Source organism: Ascaphus truei, chromosome 3 (genome assembly GCF_040206685.1).
Source record: "Ascaphus truei isolate aAscTru1 chromosome 3, aAscTru1.hap1, whole genome shotgun sequence".
Taxonomy (NCBI): Eukaryota; Metazoa; Chordata; class Amphibia; order Anura; family Ascaphidae; genus Ascaphus; species Ascaphus truei.
This window is the reverse complement of record NC_134485.1, coordinates 286,588,179-286,615,804: the sequence shown is the minus strand read 5'-3', so window position 1 is coordinate 286,615,804 and position 27,626 is coordinate 286,588,179. Positions and strand designations below refer to the sequence as shown.

Sequence of the window (27,626 nt, the reverse complement as noted above, 5' to 3'; positions counted from 1 at the left end):
TCTCCTATGCTCTTCTCTTTCCTTTGCTAAGTTCATGAGAGACGCTCACGGAAGCGGCTGCTTCCCTAACACAACCGGAAATAAGAAGACAGACCACACTTGTTCAAAGACCGTGTTATAGCAAATATTTTATTTAAGCAGTGATGACGAACTGTTAATGCTTTTTGTTGTATGGACAAGTGACACTGTTAAAACATCACATGTATTCCAAGGTTAAATATGTTATGTCTCTCCAAAACAATAATAAAAAAATTGGAAAAAAAAATAAAAATTGCTTGTCAATTGTCACAATTCTGATTATTTTCATAGATTTTTAGTCTTGGACCCAATACCAATGATAAGCGTATTGGGTTTTTGCTCAATTTATCAAAAGATAATAATGATGACCATATGTTTTTATGTACTTCATTCTACAATACATAAAAATATAATAAGCCCATAATTACTTTAAGATACAATATTTCAGGAAAAAAAATAAAAAGTCTGATCATGGATATCATTTCAATGCTAAATCCTAGCTAGTGATATAGTAAATTAGTTTTCGGTAATAATTTTTAAAATAAAAAGAACCATAATCTCAGTCAGCAAAATCAAAATATTTATTACAAACAAAATATTATTTCACTGATAATTATAGGCACAGATTCAGAGGTTTATATATTATGCCAATTTTAAAACTTCGTCAACCATTGTTCCTATTCCATCAAAAATTTCATGCATTGGAGCTTTGCACATAAAAGCACATGTAGTTACTATTTTGTTGCTCTTATCTACATGGGATTCATTCACATCCTTGCTTATATGTTTACATCCAAGTCCTTCTATAGCAGAAGCAGTCTCCGCATCTGGAAACCTGTTAATGATGTTGCAGAATGAAAAGAAAACAATTTTAAATACCTATAAATAAGGTCTTGAGGTAAAAATGAACTATTTATTCAAGGATGTGCACCAGATCTTTCCCATGGGGGGCAATACCGTCTCGTTCAACTTCCTCTATGCCCCACCATGTCCTAATACTCCTCTCCCTCTTTCGCCATGCTACAGCAAATAAAACCATCACCTGTGAGCACATCCGCATGTCTCAGACAGGTCAGCAACCCGGCGTTTCCCCATTATCTCCCAACATACAATGCTTCCACTTAGATTACAAGTCATTGTCATTTTCATTGTTGAAAATGTGCTGCTTATCATCACATTCATTTCCATTTGAAGAGAAGCCAAGTATAAGCAGCAAATAATACTTAATGACAGGGATGAAAGGCTGGTGTCAAAAGATTCATGTGACTTAAGGCCTAGGCTACGTTTTATTAAGGGAAAATAAAACACTGTCCGTTTTCTCATGTTTTTGTTACATTACCTTCCATCCTCGTTTTTAGCATTTCCGACGGTCACTTCGCAGCCTGGAAAAACTTTAGCTGCCAGGACAGGTGAAATGCAGCATAACCCGATGGGTTTCTTGGCTTCGTGAAACGCTTGAAGAGTTGCCTTTACCTGGTCGTTCACTGTGCACTTATTTCCATCCACTGCCCAAGAGCATAAGTTTTTTGCCACACCAAACCCTCCTATAAAGAATTGAAAATAAATCAAAAAGATTTAAAAAAACAAAAAAAAAAAACAAATTCATGTCACATTTGATCTATATAACCCATTTGAATAGAAAAGTGCTTTAGTAGACAAAATGCCAGTCGTGTGATCGCGATGCCGAAGCTCTTCCCCGTCTATCTGAATAGAAAATAAAAGCATCATCTTCAAATGCTCATGCAGCCTGCCCAAATTTACAGAGCAAAATTGCAAGTGCCACCAGCATTCTGGCCCTGGTGACTACTGTAGATCTAGAGGAGTACTAGAGAAAATAATGGAGGCCATGCTTGTCCCCATCCATATCATGATCTAGCCTGAAATGCCATATATATTATAAGAAAAAAAAAAGTGGGCAGATTAGCATTTAATTCTGCCACAGAACCCACGCGATTTGGGTTGAGGGAGGCAGGGAGGCAGGAACTGAACTGACTGGCAGTATGACAGCAGTCTATGGCGTGATTCATCACGTTGTTTAGGCAGAGAAGTGATAATTATAAATGTTCCATCTTTGCTGGAAACATGGAACACAACACAAAGCTTTAATATGAATGTCTCATCTAGAGTTTTATGCCAACAACTCAATGCGAGTTCACAAACACAATGCTTATTTAACGGTCCCGTTCCTCCTACTCAGTGTGGGAACCCGGTCTCTCTGAGCAGCAAAAACTGTAAGGTTTGCGGCCCGGGAGGATTAACGCTGCAGGGGTCCCTACTCCTGAATGGGACCCCACAGCATTACTCCTTCACTTCATGGGCCATCAGCTGAGAGAAACAGATACGAACGTTACGGGGAGCTATGCAGCTGTCTCCATCACTGTCCCCAGCAGCTCTGAAGGTAACAAGCAGTCTCCGGTCTGTCCCAACCCTCTGGATGTCGTAGATGCCCGAATATGGGTCTCTACATCATGAGGGGGAAAAAAACTATAGGACCATATTTGGTCATCTATATCAAGAGTGATTTACATCATCCAGGGGCTTTGACAGACCGGAGACTGCATATCTTCAGAGCTGCTGGGGAAGTTACACAAAGGAAGGCAGCTCATTTAAAAAGGTTGGTATCAGCTTCTCTCTCTCTGATTGTCCAACAGGATTAATGCTGCGAGGTCCCATTGAGAAGCAGGGACACCCGCAGGTAATCCTCCCTGGCCACTTACGGTTTCCGGGGTCGCAATCTGCATGGCTGCATCGCTGTGCGCAATGTTGGCACCGCAAACAATAAGTCTTGCTACATCTGTAGACTGTATATTATTATTTATTTATAAAATATTTTACCAGGAAGAAATACATTGAGAGTTACCTCTCGTTTTCAAGTATGTCCTGGGACATATAGAAAGCATATAATGCCTTTTCAAGTACTAGGCAGTACAAACACTGCCTGTTTCCATATCCATCGCCCCTAAACGCCAGACTGGAGTACCGTCAAACGCCGCAGTGAGAGCCTCTCCAGGTAAGCAGGAGAGCATGTTTGTTTCTTTTTATAAAAAGAAACAAAAGTCACATGGCTCAGCACAACCTGCTTACCAGGATCAGGATGTGACGCCATCGGGCCACTCTCAGAGATTCGCTGGGTCAGTGGCGGGCCCAGATAGCAGCTGTTTAGCGGTGGTCTACGCAAGTAGAACCAAGTGCATGTCCCCGATGGCTCCCTTGCAGGGGCTGATGGAGCCTGAGTTAGCGTATTGGCCTGAATATAGTGTTACTGTATGTGTTCTTTCTAAAAATGTCCATCCGAGAACTGTACTTGTATTATATATGTAGCCTAACAGCTTTTATTTTTCATGTAGAACACCTTAAAAACTGTAGTGGTCGTATTATGTGCGAGGCCGTACTATATTCGGGCCAATACGGTAGTTAAAGTTTGTCATACACCCTACTGGATGGTGCTACATCCCCATTCATTTGTACTGGCAAAGGAAGGATGTAGAAAGAAAAAGGTATTTTATAAAGAATGGCTAGACAGTTACACAAATAGAATTACGGTTTATTTTCAAATAAAACTATCATTCTGACATTTAATATTGAGAGCAGGTTTTTATAGCATGCATTACATCAGGGGGGCGCAAACTTTTTTCCCTGCGCCCCCCTGCCAGCTGTCCCCTCACTCCCGTGCCCCCCCCCCAACTTACCCACGCTCCGGCGTAATAACGTCACGTTGCCACAGCAACGTGACGTCACATGACCTCGCAGCGTCATTTTGACGCCGCGTTGCCATGGCGACGCAGGGAGGAAGCCGCCGGAGCCACGGTAAGTTAGGTTTACAGAGGCCCTGCAGCTCCCCCGGCACTTTATTTAAGTGCCTTCGGGAAGCGCGCGGGGCCTCTGTAAACCCCGCGCCCCACCGTCAACAGTCACGTGCCCCCCCTGGGGGTCGCGCCCCCCAGTTTGCGCACTGCTGCATTACATGTTACTTTACAGCACAGTGCTGATCTATTGTGAATAATGGAGCTGAAACAATTGGGTCTCATCTTTTGCCAGCAGGCTGCACGGTCTAGATTTTTTTTTCTAAATATGCTGCATCATTTCGTACCAAGAACTTTGTTACATACTGTAGTGGTGAACACATGAAGTTTAGTTTTCCCAAGTGCGACAAGAAGTAAAAAAAAGTAAAAAAAAAAAAAGTAAAAAAAAAAAATAAAAAGTGTACAAATCAAACTTACCAGGAAAAATAACAGCATTAAAGTCATCAACTTTTAGTTCGGCTAAATCTTGAATATTGCCACGTGCAACCCTGGCACTCTCAACAAGAACATTTCTTTTCTCTTCAGTGGGACTTCCTTTTAGGTGATCAACTACATGCATCTGCTCTATGTTGGGAGCAAAGATCTTTACCTAATATAGAAAGGGGGGGAAAAAAAGTTTAAAAAAGGCTTTCAACTTATTTTTTAGATGCATTTGTTGTTGTTTTCTTGTTTTATATTACTGTAGATGATCATACCTTTTAATGAACTAACAAGACAGATAGAGCTTTCAAAATCTCACAAGTCCTACTTTATAGCAATTGTGCTTCTTTTTCACTATATTTCTATAGTTCTTCCACAGTTAAACAGGAGGTCCAGAAGACTAATTTTGGGTGTGGCAGTGTGGCTACTTCTGCATATTAAATACTGTCTTTTGTTAATATTAACTCATTTATGTTAAGACATCAGCACTGTATTCTTCAAAAAGTGCTTTGCACACTGCATCTTATGTTGCCATCCTGTATGGACTTAGGCCTTGCCCCCGCTGCCTACTACAGCGCCCGCTGTGGCAGACGCTGCACGGGCGAGAGCCCTCCCCTCAATGGCGCCGGGCCCGCTGCGAGGGGGGGCCGCAGCGCTGGGGCGAGAGTTGCTCCTGCTCTCAATAGAATTGAGTGCAGGACTCGTGACGAGCGATACGGCACGCCCCCCGGCGGCTCAGCCAAAGAGGGCAAACCTGCCGGGTGACATCATGGCCGCGCCCCCGTCACTCCCCCGCCGGTCTTTCTTCCTGCAGTGAGCTGCAGACCAGGGAATCGGCTGCACGCGCCGCCAATCTCGCGGGCGCGCGTTGCAGCGGAGTTACCAGGGCCTTTGCCTTACAGCCACTTGATGCTTTACGTTGCAAGGAAAGCATCCGTTTAGTAAATCTTCCCCCACAGTGTGCGATAGGACTGATTATCACAATGACAATTAAATTTTAAATTGTAGACAAATAAGTAAAATATAACCTTGGAGGATGATTTTAACTGTATTGTCTGCGCTCCATGCTCAATTGCCCCATTTAAATAACTAAATGATCTCCATGGTGCCAGACAAAGGTCATTACACTCTGCTCATATTACTCGACCTCTCTACAGCATTTAATACTGTGGACCACCCTCTACTTATTATTCTCCATACTCTTGGTATCCATAGCAAAGCTCTATCCTGGATCTCCTCTTACCTCTCCCATCATACTTTCAGTGTCTCTTTTGCCAACATCACTACCTCTTTTGATCTCTGTGGGGGTACCCAAGGGCTCTGTCCTGGAACCGTTTTTTTTTTTTCATACACTCTCTCGGTGACTTTATAACATCTCATGGATTCAATAATCACCTTTATGCTGATGACACAAATTTACTTTTCAACCCCTAACCTTACACCGGCTGTACAGACCAAAGTTTCTGAATGTCTCATTCGACTTCTCTCTCACATACACAATGTAACTAAAACAAGTCTTTTTCCTCCGCAATATTACAAAGATACGCCCTTGCCTCTGTTGCTCTAGTCTACTACTAAAACTTTTTCCTACTTACCAATTTGATTGTAAGCTCCTCGAGGCATGGACTCCTTTCCTAAATGTTACTTTTATGTCTAAAGTGCTTCTTCCCATTATGTGTTATTTGTATTATTTGTTATTTACTTTACTTTCCGCCTCTTCACCCACGAATGGGTATAGGCGACTTCCACGGAAAACTTAACTTTAATAAGATCCATGGAAGTTATTTAGCTGGATATACCCAAGGGGACGCTAGGCCCAAGGGTCGACAGAGCCCATTTTGTTAGAAACGAGGGGCACCACGTGAAGGCAGGGTTGTCAATTAATAAGAGGATCTATATTTGCATCAATTATCCTTGCCCCCCATTTGTTATTTATATTATGTTGCATGTATTACTGCTGTGAAGCGCTATGTACATTAACGGAGCTATATAAAGATATACATACATGCCCCTCTCCTGAACTCAACCCATAACATTCTCTTCTCCACCCGTTTCACCTTAAACCTTTTTACCCGTTCCTTACCTGTGGAACTGGCTCACAGCCACTGTATGCCAAGCACCTTCTCTCTCCACCTTTAAGTCAAACCTCACCTCTTTCATTAAGTATTTCAACACAGTCACTCCTACCAACCATTGCCGTCAAGCACTACCATCTACTACACTCACAGTAGTCAGTCTACTGCTTTCTGTACAAGTCTCCTCAACATACTGTATCACTTAGATTGTAATATCTCCGGGGCAGGGATTTCCTTTCCTATTGTCTGATTTCGGTTTGTTGAACTTATTGTATTAGAATTCCCTGCATTGTACTGATTTTCGTAAACCACTGAGTACTCTATGGGCAATATATATATATATATATATATATATATATATATATATATATATATATATATATATATATATATATATATATATATATATATACACACACATACAGTGAATCTATATTAAAGAAAGTCAATTACATTGATAAGATATTACATCTGTTTGAAATATTACAATTGGCCTCAATGAGTGTGGTAATGCTGACACCTAGCAACAGATTAAGGGAACAGCACTGATCAGTACTCGTTTTTATATTGGCGGCCCTTTTGTATAAAGATGGAGGGAACAGCTGGTGCAAAGGATCCCAATATAAAAAGCAGTAATGGCTGAAACAAGAAATGTGGAACAAATTCCTATATATATATATTACTTCCACACCTAAACCCAACTCTCCACATGTCTTTTAATGAACAATAATGGGTGGTAGATCTGAATAAGTGAGAGTTATTGATAGGTCTTATATATTTCGTTTTAAGAGAACAGCTGAACTCCTCCAGTGACAGTCCCGGGGCTGCACCGTGTGTCCGGGCTGCACCGTGTGTCCGGGTTACACAAGCTGTACACTGACCTTGGTAGGAAAAAGAAACCAAAGGAAGTACATGGAGTTATTTTTAAGTGACGGTAACCGGGATAAACAATACTCTTCCTTTAAGGTCTGGGTACCCTTGCTGCAACCTTGCACCGAGTAATTGCTAATGTTTGGGCTGCCAGAGCCCTTGTCACTCTAGACAGCCGCAGTCCCTCAGGAGTTGGGTTACCACTTATTGTATGGTTCCTATCTGTTGGGCGATGTAACCTGGTGACATTACCTGGGCAGCTCTCCTGCTCAGGTGCACCAGCACAGCGGAGGCCTCGTGGATCTCACTGCCATCAAACACCCCGCACCCCGCGAGCACCACCGCGACCCTCCTGTCCATGCTGACTCCTCCTGCAGTCACACACTGTGTGTACATCAAGCGCTGCAAGGCGGCGACACGTGACCGCGACGTCACGAGCGCTTGGAAGACATGCCGGAACATCTTTAATACTGGCAGCAGCTTCGCTATCTCCTACAGGGGGCAGGGTACAGAGCGCAACAAGCTGCACTGGCCATGTGATCGGGTCACCTGACAGAGCAGCCACGCGAGAAGGGCTGTGAGAGTGCGCTTATCATGTCACACCGGGACACAGCGGCCCTGCTGCTGATCCCACCCATGTGATCTCCTCTGGTTATGGAGCAGCGCATGCAGGCAGCAGCAGCAGTAGTTACCCTGCTGGCAGTGGCGGGCTTATGTGTGTGTAACGCTGAAGGGTTTCTGCAGCAGTGGCCAGTGCCTTATAAGTAAGTACTCAAAGCCAAGGTGCATTATGTGTGATCATATCATCATTAGTAACCAGGGTAATGTTACTGGTAGTCTTCTGTAACTTTACATTGTCACAGTGATCTGTTCATATGTTATTGCATTTGTAGCACTGCTACCCCCTCCCCTACCATGACAGTTCTTTTCTCCTATACTGCTGTCCAATAGACTGTGACTTAGCCAGAAGTATATAAAAAGGGTCTGCACCATGATTTGCCGCAACACAGACCCAGTGTCACCTCCTCTCCTGCCACTCAGGGAGGCTGCGTGAGGGGGTAAACCCCACAGGATAGCCTGCCACTGTAGCTATCAGAACGTACGTGACAGGAAGGCAGAAAGATAGTCTGGACCAGCCATGGCTATATATGTATAGGTTGATCTGTTCATATGTTATTACGTGTTTAGGCTTTTGTTAGCTAGTCCTGTTTTCACAGAACTTTTTACATGTATTAATAGTTACATTATGTACTATACATGTTGATGAGTTCAGTTGACATTTTATTTATTTATTAGACTTCAGTTAAGAAAAAAGCAAGTGACTGAGTGTCTCATTTGTATTATGTGCTGAAGTGTAGTATCACTTCCTGTTCCTGGTCTGTAATACTGCAGAGCATTTCACTCTGGAGCAGTGGTTCTTGAGTGCTCCCGTCTCTAGTGTCTACCCCCTCTTGCGCACCCCCTGCCTCTCATCTCCCCCCTCAGGCTAAGTCCATGCTGAGGCAGACCGCGCGCTGTGTGATCACATTGCTTTAAGGCCGTGCTTATAGTCCTTGCGATGCAGTGACGTCATCTGTCAACGGCGATTTTTGCTTATAGTGTTATTGACAAGATGGCGACGGGTGTGTGTGGACGTGAGCGGTTCGCTGAACCCGTGGCCGCAGACATCGCTGAAAAAAATCAATTTTTCATTGACTTCCAGCAATCGGGACCAAGCTGTCGCACCGTCGCGTCCTAAGGCATTGATCGTGTCCATAGACCGGGCGTGCGCGCGGCAGCAGAAGGGAGCGTGCGTTGCACGAGGAATCAGTTGAAACTGAGGGCACACCAGCTCTGTGACGTCACTGTTACGCCCCATGACACGCTCACCGGTGGCGCATCAAGCATGTCTGGAAAACGCACCCGCTTCACATGGGTGACGTCAAGGATGCGCGGGCGAAGGCAGTATGGACCTGCCCTTACGCTTCCTCTCCCCCTCACTTCTTTCGCTCCAATTCCCCCTTCCTCTTCTTCACACTCACACTTGCATGCACTCACACTTACACAAACTCACACTCTCTTTAAGGCTGCGGCCAGGGTGAGGAGACGCACGCTCACGAGGCGTGACGCCTGCCCAAGCTGTGTGCTCACGACAGGATGTTGGCGTGTCAGACTAGAGTGGGGCGTGCCAATGACGGGAGTACTGTGACGTCACATCACATGCTAGATTTTCATTGGTTTGCCAGTCTGCTGTACTTTGATTGACTCTTACCAGGTCATGTGATGCGCCAGAAAAACAAATTTGACTGTCTCCCCAAGCACAACTCCGGTCCAAACACATGTGCACGCGCCAGCACAAAACAGCAACTTGGATGCGTCCATCAGGAAGAAGGTATTTAAACACGGCGCGCACGTGTGCGTCTCTACACCCTGGCCGCGGCCTAAGGGAGCTGCTGGAGCATGGCAAATATCCCTGCCGTGAGAGTGCATGCTCTTACCTGATCCTTTCTCTCCCTCCTGTCAGCCGGAAGTTCAATGTGACTTCTGCTGCCAATAGGAGCAGGCAGGGAGAGGAAGGATAGCTGTGACCGGGCAGCTGCTGCTGCTGCTGCTGCTGATGTGACAAAATGCCAATGACAAAACACGTTGGGATGAATCTGACGCTCACCAATACTGGACGGAGGCAGTTTTGAACATAGTCCTGGAAGCACCCCAGATACTAACGGTGTGGACTTTTCACCTACCATTTGGTGCTAATTGTGACGCCCATTCCTGGGATTGTTTCTGGCTGCTGCCGGTGGGTCATGTCCGATGCGGTGATGTGACGTCAAGCAGAGATTTTCTCTCATATGCGAGTTACTTTTCTCCCCTTGTGAGTGCAAGTCCAGGCGACTTTCTTTTTATGTCTATTAAACTATTTTAAACTTTGTTACACTATATGGAGCTTGTATGTATGTATATGTGACGGTAACTTTGTGACAGGCTATTAATAATACACACCAAAAATATAACTGGGTTGAACTGAATGAGTCTTAGATATGATAAAATATAATTTATGCCTTGAAAAAGGCGAACACACGAGATTATACAAATAACAGACAAAATATACACTTACTTAGGATGGAAATGATGAAATAGTCAGAAATCTTGACTAGCAGTTCATGCAGCAATCTTGAAAATCACCAAGACACGAAAGACACCTGAGTAAGGGCTGAATCTGTCTTATATACCATTTCAGCCCTGTACTCTTAACCCTAGGTGCCGAGCTGGCTAGGAAAATCTCTTTGAAGTAGATTTTAAGTGTGAAGGCTGACACTCCCAAACCACTCAACTTCCTTTGTTCCTGACCTTAGTATAAACAATTATGGCAGTTAACTTTTGATCACAGGGCTATGCTAAGTCTTCAGGATGCCCTTCCTGCCCTATTAGCATAGCAGATGGAGTCTGCATTTTCAGAGCAGATCCAAAATCCCATATACACTTTAATATTTTCACATATTAATAAGTTCCTTTCTGGTGGGTCCAGTGGGTCGAAATCTGCCAGTTTTTAAAGCCTACAGTGACCCTACATATTGGCCAAATTTCAACTCTGCGACCTCCAGAACCGGAGATACAGAAATGCACTTTAACACATTTTTAAAATACAGGATTCTTCCCTTTAAAAAATGAATCTCTGCTTTTCACTCGTTCCCCATTGAAAACAACGGGCTCCGCCGCCATGGGCTTAAATGGAGCAACTCCGCCGTTGCAGTCAATGGGGTTCCCCGCCATAGGCTTTCAATGGAGAAACCGCCGCCATTGAAGTCTATGGGGAAAACCACAAATCTTTACATTCGTTCACACTCCGTCTGGTTGGTCGGATGGGGCTGGGAAGGGTCATGCATTAAAGCCGGAACCTAGGCTACATGCCACCCAAATCCCATCCCCCTGGTCATTCCAGAACCGGAGATATGGACTTACATTTTTCAGCATTTTACACTTAGTCGTTTTTACGCCACGCGGCTTTTCCCCATTGGAATCAATGGCCGGCGCCGCCATTGACAATGCATAGCGCACGCCGCCATTAGATTCAATGGGACCTCCGCTCCGCCATTGAAGTCAATGGCGCGACCCTCCTCCGCTCGACCCCTTACGGGGGTCTCTCATTCCTGGACCCGGTGTGGATCGTGTGTGGGGGTTCCTAGGAGCTAGGGACAAAAATAACTTTATTCCCAGGGGCTCTAGAACCTAAGATTCCCACGCCAATTGTCTTTGACCTTGACTGAAGTGATTAAACTCTTTTCAAAGACATTGTATCCGCTTTTGCGGTCTGCGGTTTGGATGGCTGCCAACCTGTTCCTCGAGGCCGGCGTTGAGGAATCTCCGTTGAAGTCAATGAGCCCATTGACTTACAATGGGAAACCGCCGCTCCTCCTCTCGGACGCCACCTGCTGGTCGTCGCTGGAAACAGGTCCAAAACCGCTACTTCTGCCATTAGAACGCATGGAGGCTCAATGGCGACCTATGGAAGGCTGCAAAATGGAGCCCGAAAAGGCGGGAAAAGGGAACAAAGGGCTATAATCACTAAATTAACATTAACCCCTTCCCTCCCGCATCGACCCTAGTGTATGTGTGAGTGCAAACAAAAGGATGAGACATTACATTTACATAGGGGAATAAACATTTGGATACTGAAGCAAGGTAAAAAACACATTACTGGTCCTCAGTCCAGTTAACCCCTTGCTTCCCAAGTGAGAGTAGGGGGTGGCAAAATGGGGTGTAACCCCTTTAATCCCGGGCCAAACACCCTCTATCATGACAGTATATACATACCATGTATATACATACGTATGTATGTATGTATGTATGTATGTATGTATGTGACTTATCTTTATGGTATGGTCTTTTGCATTCTGTTTCGCATACCCCTTGCCTCCCCAATTAAATTTTCTGTATCCCTTTGAACTTACGCTAAACAAATACAATTTGAGTTTTAAAGAAAAAAATAAGAAACGTATTCATCAGGTATCTCACATGTGACATGGCCACGGGCAACATTTTTTTGATAAGAAAATGGTGAAAATAACTGTCACAGAACTTGATAACTGTGTTATGAAATGTATGTCAAGTAACTCCTCCCTTACTCCTTAACCACTCCCCAAGTCACAAACTGTCTTACATAGGACAAAAAATAAAGATATGAATACATACATTTTAAAAAAGGCTTAAGAGTATAACTTAGTACTCTCCGTTCTAGTCAGATGGTCCATCAAGCCTTGTAATCCTGTCTGTAATTAGTATCAACACTTGTGTGTCAAAGATGCCCTGTGATATCTACTCCCTGATTCCTTATGTTGGATATTTGACTTTTGGTACATAGCCACCATTTACACCAAATTAACATACAGGCATACCCCACATTAACGTACGCAATGGGACCGGAGCATGTATGTAAAGCGAAAATGTACTTAAAGTGAAGCACTACCTTTTTCCCACTTATCGATGCATGTACTGTACTACATTCGTCATATACGTGCATAACTGATGTAAATAAGGCATTTGTAACAGGCTCTATAGTCTCCCTGCTTGCGCACAGCTTCGGTACAGGTAGGGAGCCGGTATTGCTGTTCAGGACGTGCTGACAGGCGCATGCGTGAGCTGCCGTTTGCCTATTGGGCGATATGTACTTACTCGCGAGTGTACTTAAAGTGAGTGTCCTTAAACCGGGGTATGCCTGTATAATACAGTGCTATTGCATTTAGTGGGGTTTTTTTTTCTTATTATTTTTGGACCCAGTTTTATTGCCAGTAAACTGATTAAAAAAAAAAAATAATTACTCACAACAACAACAAAAAAAGAATACTCGACCCATGGGGGAAAGGGGCAATTTCGTTTCTCTTCTTATTTCTGGTGGGGGGGTTGTGGTAGCAAGGGGTTACGGTCAGGGTTGCCTCCACTTCGGGTTTGACCCAGAGACGGCGGGTTTCGACCACGTATCTCCGGGCTACGGGTTTATCTTGTAAACCTCTGGGTGGCGGCGGCGGCGGCGTCTCCCGGCGTCCTCCCGTCATCTCCCTCTGCAACTCCTGTCAATATGGCTGCGTGGTGTCAAATGGGGCCGCGTTTGAATGTCAACGGGAACGCCACGTGACGCTAGTTGTCATGACAATGAGACGCCACGTGATGTCACGCGGCACCACATTGCTAATGACATGACATCACGTGATGCCTCGTGCCATAAGGCGTTCCGTTGTCATGGCCACTTGGCGTCCCGCTGTCATGGCAATGCGACGCCGTGCTGCCATATTGACAGGTTGTAAGTGGAGATGTTGGAAGGATGCCTGGAGACGGCGCCCCTGAAGGTAAGCACTACATTTAAAAAGGTTATCTCCGGGTTAGACAAATAGACAAAAAACACAGCGCACAACACTCATAGTGCATTAAATATATTAAATCAGAAATTCAATATAGTAAGTATTGTGCGTACATCAAGTTAATTACAAGTGAGCATGTCAGGGGTAAGTTACCCATACACCAACAGATATCATCAGTGGGAACCGGTTCGGTTGTCACCAGCAGGAACTCTCTGTGGTACCAGGTTCTGTAGCATCAAAAGGGGAGTCTTTTGAGATAACCACTCCGTGAATAGTCAGTGTCCCGCGTTTACAGTTCACAGAGAAGCAACCCTGTCTCTGGGGCATACACGGCGGCTTCAATCCTCTTTCAAACCTCCGTCGCGGCACTTCCGGGTTGTGACGTCATCCGTCTGTAGCAGCGCTGCTCTCGTGACTATCCTCCGGTAGCCAGATAGATAATGCCAACGGAGTGGGTAAGAGGTCTCAGGATACTCGTTTCTTCCAACGCGTTTCAAAACCGAACAGGTTTCTTCATCAGGGTCTGTAGAATGGTGCAATAGCTAGCATTAAAATACCCCGCGCTAGTAGCCCATTGGTCCGTCACACGGACTTATTAACCAATGGGGTAGCAGCATGGGAGAATCCATATTGAAGAAAAAAACCTATCAACAACAACTTTATTTAACATATTCTAAGACAACATACAATTTTAAAATGCAGCGATTCTAAAACGAAAGAGAAAAAGTAGTATTACTGCAACATAATAAAAAACAATAAAAATCAATAAAAAATCTCATATAAATGGAATAGAATATTGGACTGAACCTAGGAATTTTCAAAGAAGAAGCACGAACTAAAAACAAGTCCCAACAAGGGGACACAACCTCTAGTCAATATCAACTATAGCAACTTACATATTTTAAAATTGGGATCAATAAATATGGAACTATACAATTATCACTTTACACATAATACTCACATAATTTTACTACTATAAAAAATATATATATATATTTTAAACTTTATATTAAAAATTATTGTTAAAAAGTTATTACAAAAAATATATAAAAATGACCAATAATTATTATAAAATCAATAAAGAGACCAAATATCGATATCCTCGTTTAGACCCCCTAGATGTAGTGTGTTTAATTTGTGTATCCAGAAGGTTTCTTGAATTGACAATTCCTTAACCCTGTCCCCTCCTCTCCTATTTCTCTGTACATGCTTAATACAATGCTTAATGCGCACTTTCCCTTCACCTTATCTCCGGGTTAGCCTTCAGTAGAAGGTGGCAACCCTGGTTACGGTTGGGCAGGAGCGGTTGGGCTGAGTGTTGGGAGGTCCCTCCAGAGGCCTACTCCTTTCCAACACCCAGGCGAAAGCAGCCCACACTCCTTCCCCTAATTTTCTAATTGTTAGTATTATTTTACTGTTATTGTTTCATGTGAGTTTGTTTTGATAATGTGCATATATAAAAAAATAATAATAAAGAGATTAAAAAAAAAACACATTTGGTATATGGTTCAGTTTTATATATGGGCGCAGCTTTGGAGAATGGGTGGTGGATACTATTCAAGCAGGGACTCCGACTAATGTTTGATCTGAGACTGGGTCTAAAGTGGGAAGGAAAGCCGTATGTACTGAGCCGTAGGTACTGGTGTCTTAACCTCAGTGGTCTTTGGGTGCTGCAGCGGCCAGTGTGCTAGGTGGCAGAGGTTTTCTGGGGTGGGACTGATATCTGCTTGAGGATACTGGCAGGGTGTGGGCAGCTTCTGTCTGCCTTTGGTTTAAACACATTGGTGTTTATCAGTAAGCAGAACATGATTGGAAAGTGTTTTGTTATACTCAGTGTGGCTGTTGCTTGTTACTTTTTAGTTAACTTAAATTTGCACTTTAAGGCATCAACATAATATAATTTTTATAACCACCCAAAACGTCTACATTTCACCATTCTCCTCTTCATGGGTGCTGTCAGCGTGAGGTTCAAAAGTTTTTTAGAGCTGACCGCCTGTATGTACCTGAAATTCAAACATATATTTTGCATAACAATGTGAATAGTGAATATCATGGGTGCACAAACATTTTACTCTGTGTGTTTGGTGGATGTAGAGCTGGCAGAGTCTGTGTGTGTGTGTGTGTGTGTGTGTGTGTGTGTGTGTGTGTGTGTGTGTGTGTGTGTGTGTGTGTGTGTGTGTGTGTGTGTGTGTATAGAGGGGGGGCTGTGTGTATGTACAATTTCCTTTTAATAAACTTGCAGTAAAAGCAAATTACGTAGACTCTCATGCTGATAAAAATCAATATGACTACAAAAGTGTATCTTTTTTATGAAAAATGTAAAAAATAAATAAGCCTATATTTAGCCTATGATAGTAATAATCCCCTCAGAACAGGGCATTATTGGCCAGTAATGCCCTGTTCTTCAGGGATTATTACTTAATTAACACTTGCAGGTTGTTCTTTTTATTGTACTAACATAAACATTCTGGAAATTAGTTATAGGTGTTATATATGGCTTCTCAAACTGCCAATCTGTCTTTTTAATATTGACAATAGCAGCAAAGAAATAGAAGTACTACGACCATTATACAGTATGTTTTACAGGTTAACCAGCGAAAAAGGAGCCAACCCGTCTGTGGTCATATCAAATATTAGCGACAAGCGCTATTGTGTTGATCCAACAAATTCATTAGAACCTGCAAAGTAATACTCCCATACACAAGAAGTTGCCAGCTCTCTTAGCGGGGCAAAAATAATAGTAGAATAAGCAATCACTTTACTGAAAAATAGCAATTAGGTAAATCAAAGTAATACCATTTATCGTAACTTCATATACTTCTCTGCAAGCATTTATGGTAATTATTTAATGTTTGTACCCAATACAGGCGTTTTGATTCCCGTCCTAAGTCTGATCCATACTGTCAGGCCGAGTATACCTTTTGTCCTACGGGCTATGCTGATGGATCGATTCCCTTAATGAAGAATGACGATATCATAGAGGTTTTCCGACTTCAAGCTCCCGTTTGGGAATTCAAATATGGAGATCTTCTGGGACGTTTTGTAAGTATTTTTGTAACCCCCTCACAGTGAAGCACTGGTTGGTGTTCTCTAAATTTAAGTGAAAATATTATAATCATCAAAGAAATGTTAATTTCATTGTGAAAAAAAGGAGTAAAGAAAAGTAGGACTGCGGAGCACAACAAAATATGAGAAGCGATCAAGACGGGACTCCAATAAATAAATATTGATTACACATAATCTTGTATTATTATTAAAGTTTTTTTTCCATTGAATGATTCTCAACCAATGGGGTTTGACGTTCCTTATGCCAGGCCAGTAGACGCAGGGTCGAAGGGGTCGCTGGTGTGTGATTTCACACCCGCGGAGGATTTAAAAAAAACCCGCTGATTTGTATTGAATTACTACACCTTAATAAAGCGCAGTGTGTGTGAAACGCGAAGGTACATTTTTTACCTCTCTGTGATCACGTGATCTAATATTTTTTATTTTTTATTGTATTCCCTTCTTGATCACCACCTTTTCATATTTTGTTGCGCACTGGTTAGGGTGACCAGATGTCGCAGTTTAGCCAGTACAGTCCTGTTTTTTTAGGCTTTTGTCCCGACTTTTTGCACTATGCAAATGCGCATTGGCCTCCATTGGTTTGGATTTGGCGCTCGCACCATCAGAACCAGTATGGACGCAGCCTATGACAGGAATAGAACATGCTGAATGAAGAGGATTAGGTCTGGAACGTTTGTAATGATATTGTATCATCCTGAGAATCCTGCTGGATGCACAGTGGAATTTACACTTTCTTTAAAAAGGCCTAAATAAGAGGAGCAGGAGAGGTAAGAGTCAAATGTTTAATTTACATAACTATATAATTTTTCTCCATTGATCAGAGATTTTGCAGATTCTCGCTAGACTCTGTCAAGGATCAACTGATGCTGAGTCACATACCCTGAGAAAACAGGAAGTGCCTCAGAAAGATATGGTAGTATTTAATACTAATGCAGAAAGGTCCAGTGGAGTAGGAATACATTAGTGCTCAAAAACAACCGCAGGACAAACTGTTTCTCTGGAACAGATGTAGATTGAAGCTTTTGTGTCCAAACATATTAAAGCTCCTGATGCGTTTTGTACATACAATTCTTCTTCGGGTTTAGAAGCACTATTTTGTGTGTGTGTGTATATATACATAGAACAATGTATATATATATATAGTGGTTGACAAATCACCAAAAAATCTACTCGCCACACAAAAAAAATCTACTCGCCACCTAGTACCAAACGTGTGCTGCTTGGGCCAATATTTACTCGCCCGGGGGTTAAATCCACTCGCCCGGGGCGAGCAAATGTATAGGTTTGTCGAACACTGTATATATATATATATATATATATATATATATATATATATATATATATATATATATATATATATATATATATATATATATATTGGCTGAAGCTCACTCTTGCAGAGTTGGTGAGCTCTTACACAGACCTTTCCTTGGTTTTAAAAACAGAAAAAAGACAGCGCAAAAAAACCTCATTGTGCAGTGTATAAACAATATTGTATTTAAAAAACAGGTAAGTATCGCACGTACATCAATAAAATCAATATCAGGCAAGACATGTTATGGACATGTTACCACTCTGTGCTCAGCCGGGATCAACTCTCCTCCCGCAGGCTCTGTAGGATCGATGCAGACCTCTTTATTAATCAGTCTCAGACCTCTGCCGAGTGCGGTATAGGCGCTGTAGCTGCCAACGCAGAAGGAAACTCCTCTCCAGCTTTGTTCACCGCACTCCTCTCCAGCTTTGTTCACCGCAGAAGGGGGATTCCCTCTGCCAAGTCCGGTGTAGTCGATGCAACAGCCGCCACGGAAGGACACACTACTCCGGTTGCTGGTTCCTCTATCCTGGATCACTAGACGCACGCCAGTGACGTCATCAAGCGGCGTCAAGCGGCGCCAGCCACAGATCACGAACGGATGAGTTGCTGATAAAGAGTGTAAATGTCCCGATTATGTCCCGAGCCACAAAGTGGTATATAGAATACAATGGGCAATAAAAACCTCGATGTAGGGAGAATGCGCCCTCATTCAGTGTCGACTACACCGGACTTGGCAGAGGCAGAGGGAATCCCCCTTCTGCGGTATACCCACTCAGGTATCAGAACACAGGAGAAGGCTGCAGCGGATCACCCAATGTCAGGAATCTGCAGTCATATCAGGCTGTGCTTTCATCTGCTGGGCTCTTCCTGATGAAGTGGCCTTTATAGTTGCTACGAAACTATTTGGAATTATACTTTTATTGATCTACTAGTACCCTTAGTATTCTATCACTTTGCTGGTTGAGCTGACCCTGATCGGTGAGACTGTCCCTCTACCAGCTACTCCTAAACGGAGCTTGGGACTTATCTACCTGGATTATGTGGAAGCCTAAAGGGAACCCTCCGCTTCTAAAAGAGCCCAGCAGATGAAAGCACAGCCTGATATGACTGCAGATTCCTGACATTGGGTGATCCGCTGCAGCCTTCTCCTGTGTTCTGATACCTGAGTGGTAACAACTGTCATAGTTACAGTTACATGCCTGTTTTACCTTTATCTGATGTACGCAGAACCTTGAATTACTTTTTAATATAAATTGTTCATTCTTACTTCACCATGAGCGTTGTGCGCTGTTTTGTGTTTTGTTTTGCTGAGTGTAAAGTCTGCCCGTTGGGTATGAAAAGATTGCTGTGTAAAGCTAATGCCATAAGCAAAGTGCTGAGTGTCAAGTTTTCCCTGCCGGGTTTTTGGACAGCGTGAAATGTTTGTTTTGTAATGTACATAACCATGCAAAACAGTGTCCCTTCAGGCCATACGATGATGATGACGCGTATGTGGCCACAGGAAGAGAGCTGTACCCGCAGATTAATTTAGTATGCTGGGCCAGTCATGAACTAGGTAATATGGAAGAGCTGTGTCCCAAAATGTTCAAATACAAACAGCAGCAAAAGCAAGCAACACCTTGTGAGCGCAAACAAGATGTGGAAGCTGATAACAGTGAGTGTGTGCCCAGTACTAATGATCTTTCAGGGGCTACTAAAGCAAAGAGAAAAAAGAAAAGTATTTCTCAAGTCACAGAGGAATTGACCGAACTACTTGAGTCTGAGATATCAGGACAACATGCGTCAGTAAGGTGCCCCGATGTGCTGCAGACCGAAGTGACAGACAAAATTGTCAAGGGAACGGCGGCAAAGGAAAAGAAGGAGCGAAGGGAAGCTGAATCCTTGATTCAGGATAAAAGGGCCTTACGTTCTGCACACCAAACTGCCCGCCATGATTAAGAAGTCCTGCGGGAGCAATTGGATAAGGAGCGAGAAGCTAACGCTGAGGTACAGAGGTGTATACTTCCAGCTATACAGGAGTGAGTTGGAGGAGGTGACAACTAGTCTGGAAAAGGCCAACACCGCAATTGCTACCATGGATGAAAAGCAGAACAAGTCTGACAAACTGATTGCCTAACCTAAAACAGAAATATAAGGAGGCTTTCTACAAGAGGTTCACGCTCTATATAAATGTATGTATGTGTGACAGGGGAATGCAAGTTATTACCCAACACACATTAAATCCTTGTGTCCCACGCATGATTGTAGGGGCTGCCAGCTGGGGGGTTACCCCTTTATTCAGGTCTGGCATAGCCTCCCATTATGACAATAGTTCCCTGCTATAGTTATAGCTGAACGATTACTGTGACGGTAGGAGGTAACCAGGCTATCTTATAAAGGTTAAGCCCTCTGGTTACCCCTGAAACCGTGGGTACCCTGGTAGCTAATAATCCAGGGACCAGGGATAATACATGTTGAAAATAAAGTGACCTCTGCTTTTTTCTGTTTTCATGTTCCCTTAGCCCTAGAACCGTGAGATTTCTTGTGTCAGTTTTAGGGGGGATAATTGGGTAGAAATACAATTATTTTGTGTTGAGGGGCCGAAGTTACTGGTAGTCCTTTGAGTCTACTCGGCGAGCAGGCACGATTTGCCGGTACGTGGGGTGAATTACACCGGGGCAACTCGGTGTCCCCCAGACTCCTGGATTCCCAAATAGCCCAAATCCATTCCCCCTACAAGTATAAGGTTCCCCTAAGTATATACTTTATTAAAATGTACTTTATAAGGTTTTAGACATTTGCTATAAGACTATACAGTCAGCCAGGGCATCAGCATAGACGCCGGCATGTCTGGATAGAGTCCGTAGTTCAAAGAGGAGAGGATGTCCAGAGTTGAGAAGACCATTTGGTGAGTGAGGAAGGGTAAATTGCCCAGTCCGGAGAACAAAGGGCACCCTGTGGGGACACTTTTTGTATCTGCCAGACTTGGAGGAACCTGCCCAGTGGGTGGCAATGAGTTAGCTGGAGCAGATACAGCTCATAGGTGCTTCCCATTGGCTAAATCATATTTCCCGCTCACCCGGCTTTTCGAGCCGACTTGGCACGCCGCCTCCTCCTTTGCCGTCAGCTCAGAGATGAGCCCGTTTCTATTGGCTGGCGGGCAGGAATTCCCACGCTCTAATTGGTTGCTCCTCTTTCCTCCATGCTGAACATAGCTCAGCGGAGGGTATGTAAGGAGAAGCCCCAGTCAGAGAACCAGACGTTTTTGTGGCTTGAGTTGATGAAGCTAGTGTGGGCTTTTCAAAGTTGCTCTGTTCAAAATAGCAGAGCTTCGTTTTGAAGCTAGGAAAGTCTGCCCTGCAGTCAGACGCGAGGACCAAGTTCTCATTTTAGAACGTAGCGGTCGCTGTCAGGATTTCTTGCCGAAAACAGTTCCAGGACTATCGGGACAAGGTCCCGTTTCTGCAGAATCTCGGTCCAGGACGTCCGGAACAAGGTTCCGGTCAGGTTAAGCCCTAGCAAGCAGGTGCCTTGCACCTAAGAAAGGTTGATCTCAAACCCCAGACCCCAGTTAGTGTGTATATTTCTGTATTTTGTGTGTTGTATTTCCGAGGTTTTACCCAAATAAACCCCATTTTATTTCACTGCCTTGTTTTGCCTATTGACTGATTCCAAAAATGTAAATGTGTTAAAAGACCTGGTCTACTGTGACAATTACCATGTTTGATTAGAACCTGAGCTTGCTTATTACCATTTTTCTACATATCATATTGTTTGACCCTGCAGCTTCTTGATTTTGGTGGTGATTTTGAATGCAAATGCAAACGTCTCAGGAACAGGTGAGTTGCTGCGTTAAAGAGAGAGATTCCAGATGTAGGGACAGTGATTGATAGAGATTTTTAAGAATGAAGAAGACCAATGAGAAAAGGAGATGTCCTTGTTCTTCCACTGCTATTGGGCATGCAACACCCATAATATACCATGTGGTCCAAGATTATTTGTATTTGATTGAAAGATCCAGATGTTGTGAAATGTGGTTGGTAGGATGTCAAAGCATTGCATGGCTGATGTTTACAGAACAGCTTATGATGAAAGCACAATACACAGACATTGGGAATTGTGATTTTACTTGAATTTGAGCCACTCTGCCAAACGGAGACACCTAATCGCTGCACACACCATAACTACTGCAAGACTAGAACCACTCGCTGTGTATCTGATGTTATATGCCCCACAAATCTATTATATTGATAAAGTTGTTTTTTGTCTTCAGAAAATTATGCATGATGCTGTTGGATTCAGGAGTTCTCTGACGGGTAAGAACTACACAGCAGAATGGTATGAGCTTTTCCAGCTCGGCAACTGCACTTTTCCTCACCTCAGGCCCAATATTGAGGAACCGTTCTGGTGTAATCAAGGCGCAGCCTGCTTCTTTGAAGGAATAGATGATGAGCACTGGAAAAGCAATGGGACTTTGGTTCCTTTAGCAACACTCTCAGGTAAAGGATAGCACTGGGTGATTTCTGAGAATTACTGTACTTAGTGTGATTGACACAGCTGTGATTTCAACACTAACGGCTTCTTTTTGATAGTAATCATGGGCAAACTGGCTACTCCAAGGCTACAGATGGAGATATCTAACGCACTCAGTATCCCCCTTACCAAAGTCCCAAGCCATAATAGGAAGTCTGAATTTAAAATGTTATAATCTATGAGTGACATCCCATGAACATTTCAGGAAGAACCAGCATCAGATGAAATAATCTAGTTAGTTTCCCCATGCCACATTACTAAAAAGTATCTCTCTGCTTGAGACTTGGAAAAATGGTGCATTATTAAGTGGGATGCCGTTATTTACTGTATATTGATTTTTTTTTTCAACACATGGCACTAAAGTCAGGTTCTTTTAAAATATCCAAGGCTTTCCATGCTATGAAAGTAGTATTTCTTATCGCTATCATCTCAGTCAGAAGGGTAGGAGAACTGCAGGCCTGGTCTTCAGTTTCTTCATACATCACATTCCATCAAGAGAAAGTGGTTAAGAGAACTGTTCTAAAGTTCAGAACAAAAGTATCTTTGTTCCATCTATATTAAGCCATCATTCTGCCCCAATCTTCGTAATGACGCAGAGAAGGAAATTCCATTGTCTAAATTTAGTTAGAACACTCACTAATTATCTAGAATGCACCAAGCCCTTTCGTAGACCTGACAGATTTTTTTTGTTTGTTCTTAGTGTAGGCCCTAACGAACTTTTTTCTGGTGGATCAGGAAAACTATTCAGATCACACATCAAGCATCAGGCTTGAAAATGCCAGTGGTTCACTGGACTCATTCCACCAGGTCCATGGTGACTTCCTAGGCTGATAATGGATACACCTCCATGGAACAAATGTGCAAGGCATTACCCGGTCCTCTATTTTTACTTTAATTACACTATATAAAGTAGACATTTCCGCCTCTACTGATGCTCAATTCAGGAGCAAAGTGTTACAAGCACTGTACAATCAAAATATCTTATCTTTGGTGGGTTCCCGTTCTAGTTTTGTTTTTTTGTAATAAGTTTTAGGAAATCCCATCAGTTGCTGCTGCCATGTGAGACAGAGGAAAGAGAAACATTTACTTGCAATATTTTACATTCCTGTTGTCCCATTATGACCACATATTCTCTCACCAGTTTTCAGTCTGCTATGAAATTATATTCAAAACCAGAGACAGAACATGAAACGCAGACAGAGCTCAGTGCACATCCAGTGAAACCTATACACGGTACAGTGCCTAAATGGTCTTTTAGTTTAACATTTTGGCCAAAGTGTTGTAAGCCCCTGAGCCACTACACGGCAGACCACATCTCAAGGGTCCCTAACACTAATATAAATTCTTAATAACCTGTGCATTACCAGGAAGAATGATTTATAATAAATCTGTCAAAATTAGTTGCATAGTTCTAAGTCTGATTGAAGCTTTTATTAACCTGTACATTACCAGGAAAAGCACTCTGTATTAGATTTGTCACAATCATACTGCAAGCAAGCAAGTTCCCCTGAGAGTGGGAGATGCTATGGAGTGAGCTTTTAACCATTTAAATGTGGGAGGGGGTGAGCTTCAACAAGATAGGAAGAGCCACCTTCCAATCAGCTAAGACCAGCTGAACAAGATTTGTAAAACATACAGGACACCTGCAAGCTCATATTGAACCCCCAAAATAACCACAATATATATATATATATATATGTATATATATATATATATATGTGTGTCACAGAGGAGTGCTACTGAGCATGCAGGTGCGCTGGTTTCTGGGGAGCTCCTGAAGTCCCTATATGATCCAGTAAACAATGAAGAAACAGGCACACAGTCTTAATCATCAAGGAGGTTTAATGTGCCATAAAGACCAACGTTTCACAGACAGAGCTCAGTGCACATCCAGTGAAACCTATACACGGTACAGTGCCTAAATATATATTTATAGATATCTATTAAATAAAATGGTCTTTTAGTTTAACATTTTGGCCAAAGTGTTGTAAGCCCCTGAGCCACTACACGGCAGACCACATCTCAAGGTTTCCTAACACTAATATAAATTCTTAATAACCTGTGCATTACCAGGAAGAATGATTTAGGCACTGTACCGTGTATGAGTTTCACTGGATGTGCACTGAGCTCTGTCTGTTTCATGTTCTGTCTCTGGTTTTGAATATATATTGCCATGCTCAGTAGCACTCCTCTGTGACACTCATATGCTTATATATATGTTGTGGTTATTTTGGGGGTCAATATGAGCTTGCAGGTGTCCTGTATGTTTTTTGCTATGAAATTATAGCAGTTATGAGGTTTTATGTTTGTGCTGTGTTAACTGTGCTCAAGTTTATATTTTAAAGCTATATCAGAAACTGGTACTGGGAGGAAGAGGAGGCGCTCTATACCACTGGTACTTCTCGTCCTATGCCTGCAAGGAGGAGGCATGTTAACCCATTAGTTGCTGCTAATATCATTAGTGCATTTCTCCCTTATTCGATTCACACCACTGTTCAATGATGTCAGAATAAGATTCGTTTTTAGGTGTGTTGCCAAAGACACACATTTAATTACTAAGTTAGCTTTTTTTCCATGTAAGAAGGTAGATGTTTGTCAGTTTAAAAAGGCCTTTAAAAAGTTGTTTTTCTTTATTTAACAGGAGCCCTGTTTAATCAGATGGCAAAATGGTTAAAAGAAGATAATGACACTGGAATTTATTATGAGACCTGGACTGTGCAGACATCTCCAGAGGTCAACTCATCTGTGTGGTTTGAATCTTATGACTGCTCCAAGTTTGTGTTGAGAACATACCAAAAGTTGTGGGAACTTGGAGCCACCTTTAATAAAAAGATACAAACCAATTACACGAGAATATTCTTGTACAGCGGAGAACCTAAATACCTGGGGAATGAAACCTCTATATTTGGCCCACATGGAAATAAATCATTGGCTGCAGATATTCGGAAGTTTTACTTCCCATTTAGACCTCATCAGACATTTAAACAGCTTCTTATAAGCCTCCTGGAAATGTGTGATGAGGTTCTATTTGATAAAACATTTTACCTATTTTATAATTTTGAATATTGGCTTTTACCGATGAAGTTTCCTTACATTAAGATAACATATGAAGAAATCCCTCTACCAGCTCAATTGTTTTTATGATTTGAAAATGTTTTGCTAAATAAATGTGTGGACCATCGCTTGGCTGCTGGTATAGTACAATGCATGGTTATTTCCTTGAAAGTTATTTAACTTTCGTAAAAAATGTGCACATACTGTATTATAATGCTGTGTTCCGTTCATGAAATTGCCCTAGTTCCTTTATAGGCTCCGATACCTTTTTTTTTTATGAGACTTGTTTAAAAATGATTGATGTACAGTAGAGGAATGAGCCGTCAACTCTCTGCAGTTGTCCTCTATGAAGAACCCTATATGCTTCTGAAAGCTAGTGTATAATGTTTTGTAATATTGGACTACATACTTGTATATTACCCTGCATAATGCAGTGTCTTCTAAAAATGTATTTGACAGAATTCTGCATACAGTATGGGACTATTTGTAATTTGAATACTTTTAACCCTGAATGGGTTTGAAGGGAAATCTCATTCAGCTTCCACAAAAATAAAAACATTTATTGGTGTAATTCAGGGGTCTCAAACTCAGTCCTCAAGGGCTACCAACAGGCTGGGTTTTATAAATATCTCTACTTCAGCACAGGTGGCTCAATCTTTGACTGAGCCACCTGTGCTGAAGCAGGGATATCCATAAAAGCCAGCCTGTTGGTGGCCCTTGAGGACTGAGTTTGAGACCCGTGGTGTAATTGGACCCTGAACTGTAGAATGAATGTTTGTTTGGCATGCTGTATCCCTTACCTGTTATGGAGAAGGTGACGAAGGAGGGCAGTCTAACTTAACCAGGACGCAACCATTTCATCCACCGGCAAACTGACTTACACAAAATGTAGTTACATCTCTCACAAGTTAAAGTTTACCATGTTAGCAGAATAGCTTTCGAAAACTATTATAAAATATATGTTGCTGATGATTTGTTCCAAAGAGGCAATGCACCTTTATGCTATTGAAGAAAATCTTTAAAGGAGTAGTCTGCGCTGGTCACCATTTGTTTGCGTGCATATCCCCTTTCAGGGCTTGCTTTTATTTGGGTAAATCTGATGTTTTGTTAAGATATGAGCAAGTAGTCTCCCCAGAACTCTGCACTATGAAGTTACTATGGTAAATTTGAACCCTAGAGATGAACAACAAAAATGTTAGTGTTTAGAAATCTGTGTTTCTTTAACAACAAAAAAAGCAGGACATGCTAAGGGGGAAATACACTAGCATTATAGTTATTTATTTAGGCTTCTGGGAGGGATTGCTGCTGTAATGTCCTTGATTCATATTTACGTATCCTTCTGTTCTTAAAGCAGCAATCTTGGCTTGTTTTTTTTTTTTTTTTTTTTTTTTTTAATTAACCCTTTTTTTGTACAGGATGGAAACCATGGGGTCCCTGCAGCTGAACCATGCTTGGCAGGGAAGGTGCTGGCATTCAGTCCCCTTCAGGAAAAATAAAATACTGTAGCAGTTGAAATCTGTCAGGTTGCCAATAGGAAGCCACAAAGACTTCCGTTACGTCTCCCTAACACCCTGGCACCCATAGCTTTTCAGCTCTGTGGTCCGTGGGATGGTTCAGCTGTTCATCACCCTAGATCAAATCCTGTGTAAAAAAAAAAAAAAGACTTTTTTTTAAAAAGGGTGTGTCGAGCACGCGCATTTTAAGTGAAACGTCTGTCTTTTGTCACTGTTTTGTCAGAGATTATTTGTGATGTTTTAAATGAAAAATCAAAACAATTTCAGTGACAAAATGCAAAGAAGTTTGACTTAGAACGCGCGTGCTCAGCACACACCCCGTTTCAGCTATTTGCATTTCTATATTTATACCAACTGAATTCCATGTGTGTGTGTGTGTGTCGCACTATGCTGCTACTGTGGTTCTGTGCCGTGCGCTCCGTGGAGGCCTCTGCACATGCACGCAATGCAAGGGAGGCCCCTGGGAGTGCACTTCCGTCACCAACAAGGCCATTTACTCCACGGGAATTTTTCATATGGTAGGTGCCAGCATAGAAGTTTCACTTCAAAAGATGGGATAGGTACCTAGCATTTCTGCTTTAAATAGTATTTGTTTATTTTGCAGTTACAGTATGCTGCATCATATTAGAATTTCATAGTTTACTACT

The 27,626-nt window shown here is 42.5% G+C and overlaps 2 protein-coding genes across 2 annotated transcripts; one reads left to right on the top strand and one right to left on the bottom strand.

The window, feature by feature from the left end:
• Positions 1-99: 99 nt before the first annotated feature.
• On the bottom strand, positions 100-7,703 carry LOC142489706 (glutamine amidotransferase-like class 1 domain-containing protein 3, mitochondrial). Its single transcript, XM_075590971.1, has 4 exons — positions 7,439-7,703; positions 4,239-4,410; positions 1,358-1,562; positions 100-853 (listed from the first exon to the last, which is right to left on the bottom strand). The coding sequence occupies exons 1-4, from the start codon at positions 7,646-7,648 to the stop codon at positions 661-663; spliced, it is 780 nt and encodes a 259-aa protein (XP_075447086.1). The 5' UTR covers positions 7,649-7,703; the 3' UTR covers positions 100-660.
• Positions 7,646-26,077, top strand: CLN5 (CLN5 lysosomal BMP synthase). The gene is made up of 4 exons (XM_075590969.1): positions 7,646-7,950; positions 16,386-16,560; positions 22,152-22,377; positions 25,053-26,077. The coding sequence occupies exons 1-4, from the start codon at positions 7,841-7,843 to the stop codon at positions 25,553-25,555; spliced, it is 1,014 nt and encodes a 337-aa protein (XP_075447084.1). The 5' UTR covers positions 7,646-7,840; the 3' UTR covers positions 25,556-26,077.
• The last annotated feature ends 1,549 nt before the right edge of the window (positions 26,078-27,626 follow it).

Coding starts and splice junctions, on each gene's coding strand:
- LOC142489706 (XM_075590971.1), bottom strand. CDS start 7,648: ATGTTCCGGCATGTCTTCCAAGCGCTCGTGACGTCGCGGTCACGTGTC. Junction 4,411..7,438: donor TGAGCAGGAGAGCTGCCCAG/GTAATGTCACCA, acceptor TTTCTATATTAG/GTAAAGATCTTTGCTCCCAA. Junction 1,563..4,238: donor TAATGCTGTTATTTTTCCTG/GTAAGTTTGATT, acceptor AATTCTTTATAG/GAGGGTTTGGTGTGGCAAAA.
- CLN5 (XM_075590969.1), top strand. CDS start 7,841: ATGGAGCAGCGCATGCAGGCAGCAGCAGCAGTAGTTACCCTGCTGGCA. Junction 7,951..16,385: donor CAGTGGCCAGTGCCTTATAA/GTAAGTACTCAA, acceptor TACCCAATACAG/GCGTTTTGATTCCCGTCCTA. Junction 22,378..25,052: donor TCCTTTAGCAACACTCTCAG/GTAAAGGATAGC, acceptor TTTATTTAACAG/GAGCCCTGTTTAATCAGATG.